Source organism: Lutra lutra, chromosome 17 (genome assembly GCF_902655055.1).
Source record: "Lutra lutra chromosome 17, mLutLut1.2, whole genome shotgun sequence".
NCBI lineage: Eukaryota > Metazoa > Chordata > Mammalia > Carnivora > Mustelidae > Lutra > Lutra lutra.
The window spans coordinates 16,227,901-16,242,057 of record NC_062294.1 but is presented as its reverse complement, the minus strand read 5'-3'; the positions used below and the strand labels follow the sequence as shown (position 1 = coordinate 16,242,057).

The window sequence follows — 14,157 nt, the reverse complement described above, 5'->3', positions numbered from 1 at the left end:
AGCGGGTGAAATTAATTTTAGTACTCTATTTTATTTAGTCTAGTATACCCCCAGTGTTATCAATTTAATATATAACCAGTATAAAGAAAGCTATTACTGAGGGATTTTTGCATTCTCTTTTGTGTGCATGTTGTGCATTTGAAATCTGGTATGTTGTTATATCCTCCCAGCACGTCTCAGTGTGGATGGGTCTCATTTCTAGTGCTCTGGCTATGTGTGGCTTGGGGCTTCCACATTGGACAGTGCAGGCCTGGAGGTTGTTACTTAAGGAAGACTTGGGAGACTTTCCTCCTAAATTAGGTTGTTAGTATAGGACTGTTAGTACAGTTCTAGAAACTCCTCTCATGCCTCTTAAGGCTGCCCCACAGTGGCATAGTGCCATGCCCTAGAGAACCTGTAGTGTTTCTAATCAGCCGTGAAGCATTTCGCTTCTAAACTGACAGCTGTTATAGGCCTGAAATGGTGGCCTTGTGGAGAACGCAGAATCAGTGATAGGAAAATGAGACTGTTGCCTGGATGTGAGCTGTTTCCTTCCCCTTGCCAACAAAACAAAACAAAAAGAAGCCCCTGCAACATTTCATCTAATGTTCAGGTCTCTACTTTACACCAGTTACTCGGGAGCAGCTTCCACCCGATTGGCCATTCCAGTCTCCCAGGTTCTCCCAGGGCAGGTGTTGTGGCTGCTGGGAGAATGTTAGGATGAGGCCTCACTCGAGTGTATTACTTTCCCTTTTCCTCCAGTCTTCCAGGATGCTCAGAGTATTTTTCTTAGAGGAGGAGACTTAACTCTTGGCAGAGAGTGGTGAGTCAGGAGGGAGAGCGATAGTGCACCAGAGCATGGATGCGGTAATTAGATGGTGGCGTTTAGGGCCACTGTTAGGTACAGGGTGGATATCTTCACCCCTGGCTTGGGGGATGCTGTTTATGATGCACAGGACAGCACGGCACCCGTTTCTGAGATTATGATCTCTGCGCCTTCCTTCCCTCCCTCTTGCTTCTCCTCCCTTCTCTTAATTAGTGTTCACTTACACACACATTACATACATTTATTTCATAGAGGGGGGCATTACAGTCCAGGCTGAATTCACCTTAAACATGCCCCTTCCTCGATCCAAAAAGCTCACTAAATGGATAGATTGCTTCTGTATATATTTTTGACGATTCATGGAACACATTAAGTGAAAAATCGAAGGTTATGACTTCTCGGATAAAGTCAGTTTTGGATGTGTAGTTTATCTCTGTGTATTTGTGTTACTGCTGGCAAGTACAATGACTTCAAACAGGTAATATACTGGGGAAGGGATTTGGAATGTGTATTTTTATGGTGCAGGTGTCATCTTTGCATTTGCATATTATTTTAATTTTTTAAAAGATTTCTTTATTTTAGAGAGAGAGAGAGCGTGAGTGGGAGGGATAGAGGCAGAGGGAGAGAGAATCTCAAGCAGACTCTGCACTGAGCGTAGGGCCCAATGCAGAGCCCGATCTCTCAACCCTGAGATCATGACCCGTGCCAAAACCAAGAGTCAGATGCTCAACTGACTGTGCCACCCGGGTGCCCCATTTCAGTTTTTCATAATAAGCCTGCTGTTGTTATTTTTTATTTTTTAAGTTCATATTATTTATTGTGAAGGTAATATTTTATAGCATAAATGGGACATTTAAAAAAACTTTTTATTATGGAAAGTATCAAACATAAATTAATGTAGAACAGTGTAATGAACCATCCCATACTTGTTACCCACTTTTAAGAAGGATCAGCACGTGTCAGGTTGTCTTTCGCCTCCAGACCCAACTTTTTTGGGGGAGTGTTTGAAAGCAAATCGTAGACATCCTGTCATTTCATGTGTAAACACTTCCATGTACATGTCTAACTGATAGGCATTTCTATCTGATAGATTTCTGTCTAACTGATAGAAAAAACATTTGTCCACTATGCAGATAATGGAAATTAAAAAAATAAAACCTTGTTTCATAATCTTACTCTTACAAAAACAAAACTTACTGTTTTTCTCTGGTTCATTTATTTCTTTGTCCCTTTATATATTTATTTTTATAGGATTTTAGTAATAGGGTACATTCTATAACTTCATGTTCTTTTTTTTTTAACTCAATGTAGTGTGAATAATGTTTTATATTCTTATATACTCTTTGTAATCATTAATCCATACCTTCATTGTGGCATAGCATTTCACTTATCTGACATTCTAATTTTTAAAAAGCAGTTGCTCACAAAGGAGATTTTTGCGTGTGTGTGTGTGCGGAATGATTACCACAAGTTTAGCTAATGTTTATCACCTCAAACAGATTCAGAAAGAAAAAAGAAAATGTGTTTTTCTCCTTGCGATGAGAATTTTTAGTTACTTTCTTGAATAGATCAGTGTTAACTGTAATCACCATGTTGTACATTACATCCTCAGTCTTTATAACCGGAGGTTTATAACTGCTGACTTTTTAAAAGCGGAATCTTAATGGTGAAAGTTCTCTTCTAGCTGGGCTCCTACGTTTTATATTTAAAGACCTTTGAAAAGGAGAGGTTTGTTCATTGAAAGCCTTCCCCTGCCATGTTTATAAACACGGCTTTGATCCTATGCCACCCGGGAGACGTGGTGTGTTGCTGAGTTTCCCTGAGGGCACAGAGAATGGATGAGCTGTTAAGGGGCTGTGGTATAGGAATCTAGGAATTACTTTCATAGGTGACAAGGACTTTCCTTCCCATCAGGGACAAGGAGCTCTAATGATGAGGCAGCAGTAACTCAGATGGGCTGATAGTTTATTCTGAAGACCTTACTTTCCCAGATCTGTATTTATTCCCCCTGAAAAACTTATTCCCCCTTGAAAAATTAAAAAATATGCTACAGCTTGACATTGAGATTTACCAAGATGAGGCCTTTTGTATCCTGTGTTAAAAGGACCTTCAGTCGGTTCAAGAGAGACTTTGTCTCTAATGTACCTTTCTCGATGGATGACTGTGACGAGGGGCCAGTTCTGAAAAGTGTATGCCTGTGTTCTTTTTTTTTTTTTCTTGTAAGTGAAGAAAAAAATGTCTGTTTCTGCATGGGCTTTGGCTTTTGACTTGAGTTCAGAGAAACAAGGATGATGATGATTAACAAAATCTGTCATGTACTAAAATGAGGATGCCGTGCCTAATTCCTCCTCCCTCTTTCCTCTGGTAGGAGAGGAGGTGTCCCTCTTCCTCTTTCTAAGGGTGGAGTCTCCATCCATGCTTTGGAGCATGTTTCCTGCCTTCTCGGGAGTCCTTTCTGATTTTCCCGTTGCCTCTCTAACTATTCTCTGTTTTGCAAGGTCATCGTCATCTATTTGTTAGCTGAGTTTCCTATCATTCCATCTTCTTCTGTGATCACATTCTCGTCTGTACCTCCTCTTTATGCATAACCACCCTGTGCAGGTGACCCATAGATTTGAATCTCCAGCCTAGATCTCTCCCATGAGCTCCATGCCCACATACCTGACTGTTTTCTTGCTGTCTTCTTGTGCATATGTCAGAAACACGTCCAAATCTGAACTCACTGACTCTTTCCCAGGCGTGACTTTTTTCCACTGTTCCATATTTCAGTTTGTAGATCCACCATTTATTTATTTAAAATAAGTTAGAAACTCAGGAGTCATCTTCAATACCTCTACTGCTCTTGTCTGTTTACTTTGCTAATCTATTTTAAGGTTCTCTTGGGTTTCACCTTTACAAGTTTGCCCACCTCTTTCATCTCCACCTCTGTTGGCCTGGTCTTTTCTTTTACCCTCCTGTCTGCTCTGCCTGTATCTGTCCTTACTTCCCTTCAGTCTTTTCTACACTGCAGACAGAACGATTTTTGAAATTACAAAGCTGATCTTGTTACAGCTTGATTAAAAACCCTTAAGTACTACTCTCCTGCTCTTAGGATAGAGAGAAACTTATCAACATGGCGGGCCCACAAGGCACTGCCATGTATGGCCACCAGCTGGGTCATCTACCCCATTTGGATCACATTCCATTCCATCCCCACTCATCTGTGTTCAGCTTCTTTCTTTTTTTTTTTTTAATTTAATGATTTTATTTATTTATTTGAGAGAGAGAGAGAGAGAGAGCATGAGAGGAGAGAGAGATCAGCCGGGGAAGCAGACTCCCCACTGAGCAGGGAGTCCGATGTGGGACTCGATCCCAGAACTCCAGGATCATGACCTGCGCCGGAGGCAGTTGCTTAACCAACTGAGCCACCCAGGCGCCCCTGTGTTCAGTTTCTTGAGTGCGTTTGTGCCACAAGGCCTTTGCACATGGTATTTCCTCTGCCTCACTTGGTCTTCCTCTGTATTCTATCCTAACCTTCAACGTGCTCTATGCCTGAAACTTCAGAGCACAGTTGAGTTGTCAGTTCCTTAGGAAATTTTCCCTGATGCATTGATGAGACCAGCCATCCAGGGCTCATGAGACCATAGATGTCTTCCATGAAGTCTGTTAATACAGTTGCAGTTTTACATGCTTTGTGAGATTATTTAGTTCCTTTTCTCTCAAGTGACTTGTGATTTTCTTCAATGCAGAGACTTAGTCTATTTTCATTCTTCATTATAACCCAGCCTCTCACCCAGTGTCAGACGGATAGTGGAGGCCCAGAAAATGCTTCTTGAATGAATGAATAAGAACGAGAGAGAGAATATGAAAGTTTACAACCTGGCTTTGTAAAATGAAGCTATTTTCATTTTTAGTGGAGTTAATGCAACCCCATAGACCAAAACTTTGATTTAGGGACCATTGAGGGACTCTCAGTAGCACAATACAGAAGAGGCTTCAAGACCACAGTAGACTCTTATTTGCACCTTGTGTTCTAGGAAGAGCCTGCCAAATTGTCAGTGATGGGGGCTAAGGGGAGATGGGGTGAAGCCAAGTCAACACTGGTACCCCAACAAGAATTCCAATGTTTATAATCTGATGGTGGCTTGCTAGAAAAGACTTTCTCTTGTTAGGCTCTGGGTAAGTTTGGAAGCCAATGAGACATCGTAACAGTAAATCCTGGAAGCCTCTGGCTTCCTTTACTGCAAAGGGAATGTGAAAGAGTGTTCTCTTTAAACCTGGGGCACACTCCAGCCTGTGTGTGTCTGAGTTACAGGGAGCCGGGGAATGGAAAGGAGACTATTTACTCTCTGCCCTGCTGGAATTTCCTCTGGTTCTGTTCCTCTGTGCACCAGTGTTTCACAGCTCTGTGTAGAATGAACACTGACCTGTTAATGAATGCCCTGCTTATTTTCACTTTCTTTTGATGGGCCTATGGGACTGAGGGCAGAGTGAGGCAGGAAGAAGGTTTGTTTGTTCCACTGAGCAGCTCCGTTAAGGCCAGATCAATCACATTTTCATTGGGCTTCCGAGACACTTGACCCGACAGTACTTAGTCTCCCTTAAAAGTACCCTACGTTTGTGTCCTGTTTTATTTTTCTCACATTTCCTGGTAAATCTTTACATTTGTATTCTGAGTGAGGAAGAAAAAGAAAAAAATAAGATCTTTCTTTTTTTTTAAAGTAGGCTCTACACCCAGCATGGAGCCCAACATGGTGCTTGATCTCACAACACTGAGATCAAGACCTGAGCTGAAATCAGGAGTTGTATGTTTAATGGGCTGAGCTACCCAGGCACCCCAAGATCTTTCCTTTTAAAAGATAGGTGTGTACATGCATATACATTGTCGTGCTGTGTGAGCGGGAAGGGCAGTGATGATAGAAGATTCTAAAGTTGAACATTCTTTCTCACACACCACAGTGAAGCTGTCTAGGCAGGAGTTCTGGATTTTGTAACTAAATCCCATTACCAGTGGCACAGTTTGGCAGTTCTGGTTTACCTCATTTTCTCTTTTGTTGGAATAAGGAAGGCAACTTCCATGCTCTATTTATCTATACTTATTAATACCATATGCAAAAAACACGTTAAAAAGTCCAAGTCAAGAAAGGGAAAAAGTAACTCTTAGAAAAATATTACTCATCTTTATTGCACGTAACCGCTCTTCCCAATCGGAAATGATTAACGTGAAGCCACTTGTAAATCTGAGGCTTTGAAGTAAGGAAAAATGAAAGTAGGAGTTCCTCCCGAAGCAGCTTGATTGTAGATCCCCTACCTTTTTGTATTTCAGACTGTATATGTAATCTCGAATTCTTATTTTTAGTGGAAAGAAGAGTCCATGAGTGTCTGTCACGCAGCTCCACAGCCATCGACAGTGGCCATTCCTGTTTCATCTTTCTTCTTACTCCACTCCCTACTGGGTTAGGGTTTTTTTTTTTTTCCCCATTTAATTTATTTTTGGAGAGTGAGAGAGCATGGGCCTGCAAGCTGGGGCGGGGCAGAGGTAGAAGGAGAGAGAATCTCAAGCAGACCCAGCTCCCCGCCCTCTCCAGACCAGAGCCCTTGGTGGAGCTCAATCTCATCACTCTGAGATCATGAGGTGAGCAGAAATCAGAGTCTGTTCTTTTTTTTAAAAGATTTTATTTATTTATTTGACAGGGAGAGATCACAAGTAGGCAGAGAGAGATGGGGGAGAAGCAGGCTCCCTGCTGAGCAGAGAACCCGATGCGGGACTCGATCTCAGGACCCTGAGATCATGACCTGGGCTGAAGGCAGAGGCTTAACCCACTGAGCCACCCAGGCACCCTCAAGAGTCTGTTCTTAATGGACTGAGCCACCCAGGTGTCTCCTCGGTCATTTTTCCTTAAAGCCCAGGTGTATTTCATCCACAGATATTTTAGTAGGGAGCTCTAAAAGAGAAGGGCTCCCATAACCATAAAACCAATTTCATACCTAAAAAGCATAATGGTAGTTATTTAAGTATTATCAACTAGCCCAGTTTTACATCCCCTAGTTGTCTTGAAGTTTCTAATACCCGTTTGTTCGCTTTGTTTGAATCAGGATCCGAACGGTGCTGATATGTCTCTTCAGTCTCTTTTAACTGATATGTTCTCCTTCTTTTTGTCCACACCGGTTCAGTGTTGCAAAAACTGGACAGCTTGTCCTGTACTTTCCCACCTTTTGGATCTTGCTGTTGTTCCTCTGTCCCTCCGTGTCTCCTGTAAACTCAAAGGTAGATCAAGAGACTTGATCTGATCGGGTTCTGTTTTCCTTTTTGACGAGGTGGCGTGTGCCTCTATTTGGAAGCACCTGGATGTTTGCTGGTCTCTCTTGGTATGCCAGTGTTTGAAGGGTTCTCCTGGCATGGTCCTTGACATTTTCCAGATTCTTTCCCTAGGTTCTGATAGTCAGCTCTACTGCTGTCTTGACCTTCATGACGTAGCATTATAAGGCCTGGCTAACCAGACAGTATGTAGAACAGAAGGGCACAATCCTGTAACCAAAGTACGTTTGTTGACTGCTGAAGTTAGCATGAGCTCAGGCCTTTGGCTTTCTCAGAGAATGGAAGCCTCTTGCCAGCGGGATATTTTCATTATATATGTTCCATATATAATGCTTATAAATGAATCAGACTTCCTTGAGCCATGCTCTAAGTTGGCCCTTTCTCCAGCACCTGCCTGTCCTTTGCCCCAAGACTCCGAGAGACTAGTGGGCCCATGTGCTTGGGGAATCATGGGTCTTTTCTAACACACGTGAGGGAGGAAGCCAAGGTAGAGTCTTCCTTAAGCACTGTGTTCCTGGAAGACCTTGCCATTGTCCTGGCCCAAGCCACCAGCTGCTCCATCTGGAATATCGCACTGACTTCCTCCCAGGTCTCGTCTGCCTCAGCCCTTGCTCCTCCCGCAGCCCGAGGGATTCCACTACAACACCACTCGTGGCCCTTCCTTGCTCACAGCCCCCCAGTGGCTCTCAGTCTCACACAGAGGAAATGCAGAGACCTTGCAGGAGCTTCAAATGCAGAGACCTTGCAGGAGCTTTTCTTGTGGGCTCTGGGGATATCTCTTGCCCTCATCTGCTCATGTCATCCCTCATCCACTCCAGCCACGCCAGCCTCCCTGCCATTCCTCAGACACGCTAGGCCTGCTCCTGTGTGGGGCCTCTGTGCTTCCTTTTCTCTCTGATGAATATTCTTGAATATTCTTCCTCCAGACACCTACCCGGCTTCCCCTGGCTCCTCCTCCTTTCAGTCTCTGCTCAGTTGTCACCTCCCCAGCGACCCTTTCTTACAATGGCAAATCCTCCTGCCATCTCTAGCACTCACCCTCTTCTTTCCTTTGTGCGTTGGTTTCTCGTGCCCTTGCCACCTTCTGACAGATGATGCAGTTGTCTTAAAAAAATTGCTAATTGTCTGTTTTCCCCAACTAAAATAGAAACACCCAGGCACACAATTTTTGTCCGTTTAGTTGCTGTTAAATCTCAGTGACCCGGAGCACCTGGGTGGCTCAGTCGGTTAAGTGGCTGCGTTCAGCTCAGGTCATGATCTCAGGGTCCTGGGATCAAGTCCCGCATCAGGTTCCCTGCTCAGCAGGGAGTCTGCTTCTCCCTCTCCCTCTGCCTGCTGCTCTGCATACTTGTACTCTCTCTCTGTCAAATAAATAAATAAAATCTTAAAAAAAGTCTCAGTGACTCAACTAGTAGGTGCTCTCTACACACACGTGGATGGCATGACCACTGGTGGGGTGGGGATGACGAGGCCGAGAGTGACTGGTGCGCTTCCTGGGCACAGTCTCATTCTGGTTTATGGCAGTCGACTTACCGTGCCCCTTTTTTCAGCGACTTCTTGGTGTTTGAGCAGTGCCTCAAAAGGCAGTAGGAAGACCTGCTGCAAGAGAAAGGCCCTTTGTAGAGTCGTCCACGTGGCTGTAGTGAAACCCGAGGGCCCCAGAGGCGAAGTGGCTAAGGCTGCTATTTATAACTCAGCTTCCAGCGTGTGTTTTCCAGCCACACTTACTCCTTTCAGCCTCCCCTGTACGCTCAAGTCTGTCACTCAATTAGCTAATGGTTTCTGTAGTCCCATTATCCATTGTAGGGCTCCCCTGGCTCAGGTATTTTTTTCAAAGAGAATAATGGGGTGTTCTGTTCTCAGAGGTTTAATTTTTTAATAGCCTTGCCAATTAAAAAAAACCCTTTTCCAACTTTGTATATGAAATTTTCGAACAGACAAGAGAATGGAAAGAAGAATACAATGAACACCCAGATGCCCTCCACCTTGACCCCACACTTGTTACCATTTTGTTGCATTTGTTTTATCTGTATGTGTGAGTCCTGTGGGCACGTGCATTTCCCCCACCCCAAACCAGTTGGAAGGTAAATTGCAGCTATCGTGACACTACCTTCCCCAGAACTGCAGATTATTCTCCTATAAGAACGATTTGGTAATTGTAGATACCATCATAATTTTCTTGAATCTCTCAAGACTAGGAACATTCATATGTAAAACCATATGTTCTTATTGAACCTAAGAAAATTAACAGTCATTTCAGACAACATTTAATATCCAGTCAGTCTGGATGTAAATTTCTCCACTTACCCCAAGAATATATTGTTTTTAGATTTTATTTATTTATTTGAGAGAGAGAGAGTTGTGGGGGAAAGGGTGGAGAGAGGGAGAGAGTCTTAAGCAGACTCTGTGCTGAGCATGGAGCAGGAGACTGGGCTCGATCTCATGACCCTGAGATCACAACCTAAGCTAAAACCAAGAGTCAGACACTCAACTGACTATGTCACTCAGGCACCCCACCCCAAGAAAAATTTTTTTCAAACTAATGTTTAATAAAACATTGCATGGCGTTTGGTGGTTATGTTTGTTTGGATCTAGAAGAGTCTCCTTGTCCCACTTTCTTCAGAAAAGAAATGTATTTAATGACATTGTGTTTTTGAAGAGCCCAGGACAGTTATTGTATAGATGTCCCATATTCTGGATTTGTCTGATTGCTTCCTCGTGGCATTGTTGAATTTATTTCTCTGTCCCCTTATTTCATGTATGTCGGGAAGGAGATTGAGTGGCTTAATTGAATTCAGGCTCAGTGCTTTTAGCAAGAAGACTTTAAAAGTGATGTTGTGTGCCTCCTGCTGCATCACGTCAGGAAGTGTGTGTGTGTGTGTCAGGTTGTCTCGCTCTTTGGGATGCTTCGTTTGATCACTTGGTGAGGATGGCGATGGTCAGAGGTCTCTCTGACTCTCTTTTTTTTAGTAAATAGCACAAAGGAGGAATTATGGTCTGAAAAGTTTTGTTTAAAGAGGAAAGATGTCCCTCCTCCCTAGGTTTTTTTGGAAGGTAAAATGTATCTCAAGGCTTTGCAAGGTCACTTCTGAGCCTACAATTATATAATGACTACTGGACGTGACTAATGGGTAGAGAGAAGAGCTAAGTTGGAACCTTAAGACGAGACCGTGTAGAGAAAAATTCAAGTTATGCCTGTGGCTGCTGTCAGAGGACCACAGCAGTATGACTTTCGGGAGATTGACATAAGCAACAAGAAGCCGGGGGCTCCCCTAGCTTCCCTTTGGCCAATATCACCCCTCCAGAAAGGAGGGAAAGCCATGCCCACACTCCATTTGTAAAATAATGGTCTTTGAGATACTGAGAAAAGAATCAAGGAACCCTTTTGAAATGCTCATCCCAGCACATTTCTGAGTTCAGAAGGCGGGGCATCTTTCCGAAGTGTCCTAGAAACAAGACAAGAAGGCGATTGGTCCTTGGGATGGCGAGGTAGCTTACCTTGGAAGACTTTTTGAAGTTTGTTGCTACAACCTGGAAAAGGCTCCAAAAGGTCCAGAGAACTACACCTTCACAGTGAACAAGTTAGACCAAGAGAAATTGGGACTCCTCAGCCCGAAGACAGGAAAGTCAACAGGGAGATAATAAAAATGACAGGCTATTAGGAGCCTGTGGGGCCCTAATAAATGTGCTCTTACTATTCCTGTTTTCCAGGTGGGGAGACTGAGGCTCGTGTTAAATAATTTGCATAATGCTCTAGCTACTAAGTAGTGGAACTGAGATTTGAACCCAGTCTGCCCGGCTGGTGCCCATCCTGAACCTCTGTGCTGTACTACCTGCTAGGGACTTAGGCCCTGGATCCTCGCATAATACAGTAGGGAGACACCCCTTGACTTCTCTTTTAAGCAATAATAATAAGTATTTATTATCTGCGGGTTTTAGTGGGTCAGGATTTGTGAGTGGCTTAGCTGGGAGATCTGGCCTGGGATCTCTCATGAGGTTGTAGTCTATACGGTGGCTGGACCACAGTTGTCTGAAGGCTCGACTGGGCCTGAGGCCCTCCTTTCTGGGCGGCTCATTTGCAAGGCTGGCGAAGGGATGCTGGTGATCGAGAGGCCTCAGTTCTTTGCCAACAGCTAGACTTTTGAGGGAACTCGTTTTCAGATTACAGGTATTACTTTATAGAAATATTTGGAGCTCACCAAGCCCCTGAGTCAAACTGACTGAAAGTAGCAACAGGCTCAAAAGGACTTGGAGAGATCCATTACGGGCAAGAGAGCGTGAGGGAAGGTAGAGATACTTAGGAGAACTTAACAGGCAACGGTAACTGGTTTCCACATTCTTATAGTAGATCCTTGAATTGATCCAGACTTTTCCTTAGTTCTTAAAGGATTGTGTCTGTATCTTAGATTTGGGGCTGGCTTTTTTGGTTGGGGGAGTTTGTTTCTAGAATGTACTTAAAAGAGAGACTTTTTTATGCATATGCTGCCTCGTGATGGAAAACCAGTGAGATAGCTTATAATAATAGAGTAGCAATTAAGAGATGAGTAGAGCAGGTAGTTTCATGGGTGGTGGGTGGGGAGGGAGGTTGGAATATGTGGTGCTCTCCTAGCCTGGCTCTGTAAGGTGTGGGAAGGCATGGAACAACCACGTGCCCTTTGGAAATCCTCATAAATGCTGTTCTCTCGGTCATTACCGAATGACCCTGAACTGGAGGTTTTAGCTCCTGAGCAGTAACTGGGTGGAAGCTGTTCCGTGTGGCCAAGCTTGGTGGTGAGGTTTGGGGGGTGGGGTGCAGCAGTTTCCAGACCATGGAGGGCTTGGGGCTTCTGCCTCGTGTCACTTTGTTCTGTTTTTTTCTGCTGTGGTTTCCCAACTCTTCTTGCTCGCCCACAGGACTTCACTGCCTGGTGTTCTAGGGGCCAGGTGACAGCAAGGTGCCTTCTTACTCCTTACAGAGCCACTTGTCGACTGCTTTCTCCTCAGGGACTAACCCAGGGCCATGTGACTGTTGTGGGGCTGACTTACCTTTGTTGAACTTCTGTTGCTTAAACATTTTTCCTTATTTCTAAGTGAAACATCTTCAGAAGTGAAAATTAGAAACAGTATTTTTAAAATACAGATAATCTGAAAAGAAGCCTCTTTAATTCTTCACCTAGAGATGACTCCTGATGACATTTCTTAAGGGTCTCCTGACCTGTTTCTCTTCTTTTTTGCCACCATTCTTTATATGGGTAGGGGGATGCTGCTTCTCACTGCTTCCTCTATACGCCATCAATATCTCTGGACTTTTATCACAGTCCTGCAAGTATAACCAAACAAATCAGTCACATTGAAATTATAAAGATACAACATGTTTAGAAAAACAAGAGTCCAGCCTTTCCCCGCAGTCTAATACAACAGTGATGACAGTGAGACCTATTCCTTCCCATTCCTCTTTCCATGCCACAAGACAGATTCGAAGTGACAGAAAAATATTGCCAAGGGTGCCAGAGTAGGTTAAATGAGGGCAGAGAACTTACAGAATCTTAACTTGGGGTGCATTTGGTTTAGTCCATCCCTGTTGCTTTTCGTGTTCAACAGTGGAGAACACGCAGCTGACCCTGAACCTGCAGACGGAGAACAAAGGCGGTGTTGTCTCGGGTGGTGAGCTGACAATTTTCCTGGATGGGCCAACTGTTGATCTGGGAAGTGTGCCTAATGGCAGCGCCGTGACAGACGGTGAGTGCCGCCCTGCTTCCCGGGGCTGTGCCGGGATGGGGTGGGGCAGAGCTGGGGTGGGGGGTGCCCGGGGCTTGGTTCTCGCCAGGTACCTGCCTTTGGGTCCCACTCAGCCCTGGCCTGTAGCTAGTCCTGAATCCTCCTAACAATCTTAGCACGATCAAAACTGTGACATGGTTTTTTAAGGGCAGCTTTCTGATAAAGGACCAAAATAAATGTCAAGTGTGTTGTTGTTTTGCTTTGAGGGCAGAGAAAATATCTTTTCATCCCACATGGGCTCTGGAACATAAAGTGTCTTTATTTAATGTTACTTGGGCCCATTTTTTCTTCCCAGTACAGTTACACTTCCTGGGGGATCTTGGAGGTGACTTTTATATGACGGTATTGTTGGGAAAGGGGACTGTGTGTCTTAGAGATTCACACTAGCAAAATACAGGCAGAAGCAGGGAAATTGGAGTATCTCCCACTCTGTCCTGAGTGAGGGCAGTTTGTTTCTTTTGATCTAGTCTGAAATTAGTCAGCTTTGGATCTAGCAGGAAATTATTTCATGAAGTCTGAGGTCTAAGATGGGTTGGGTTTCTCCACAATTTTTCTCGTTAAATGTGAGGTAACTATAGCACTTTCCAAGCCCTAAACAGCCTTTCTGGAGCTTCAAGGGAATAAAATTTGAATTCTATTTTAAGGGCATTTGGGTAGAATCTCAGTGATTGGATGGGCCTTGACTGGAGAATCCTCCCTGGATGGAGTGATGCTTCGGGTACTATAGGTGCATGGAGGAAACATGCATTATTAACTCATTCTGCACATATTTCTATAATTGAGCACCTGGTATGTACTAAACCTTGGACCAGGTGCTAGCCAGATGGCAGGGGAAAATTGATATGGTCTCTACTCCCAGGAGCTCATGATTTACTTGGTGGGTGCAGGGATATTAGACATAAAACAGGTAAACGAAGAAATAATTATGTAATTGTAATCATGACAAAAGCAATGAAGTAAAAGTACCAGGTGATATGAGATTCTCATACTTTAGGGGGATCTCACTTAAATTGGGGGCCAGGAAAGATTTCTTTGAGGAAGCTGAGACCCACTGGAGTTGAAGAGTTTAGACAGGCCAAGATGGAGGTGTGGGAATGGGATAGCTGAATAAGAGGTAGAGGGATCCCCTGTGCAAAGGCCCTGAGGTGGGAATAAGCTTGGCCTGCAGTGGAAGCAAAGGTGGTCTGGGTGGCTGGACCAGGGAGAGCAAGAAGGAGAGTGGTGGTAGGTAAGTCCATAAGAGCAGGTCAGTTCAGATCACCACAGTCTCGAAGACCTTGGTGAGGATTTTGGACCT

General features: G+C 44.1%; 1 protein-coding gene across 2 annotated transcripts in view; it reads left to right on the top strand.

Annotated features, from left to right (window-relative positions):
- The window catches only part of WWP2 (WW domain containing E3 ubiquitin protein ligase 2), a 162,799-nt gene that overhangs the window by 54,515 nt on the left and 94,127 nt on the right, over nt 1–14,157 (top strand). For both annotated transcript variants that reach the window (XM_047711107.1, XM_047711108.1), the window contains one exon: nt 12,684–12,821. In XM_047711107.1, coding sequence (XP_047567063.1) covers nt 12,684–12,821 — 138 coding nt within the window. The remainder of the gene's footprint in view (nt 1–12,683; nt 12,822–14,157) is intronic.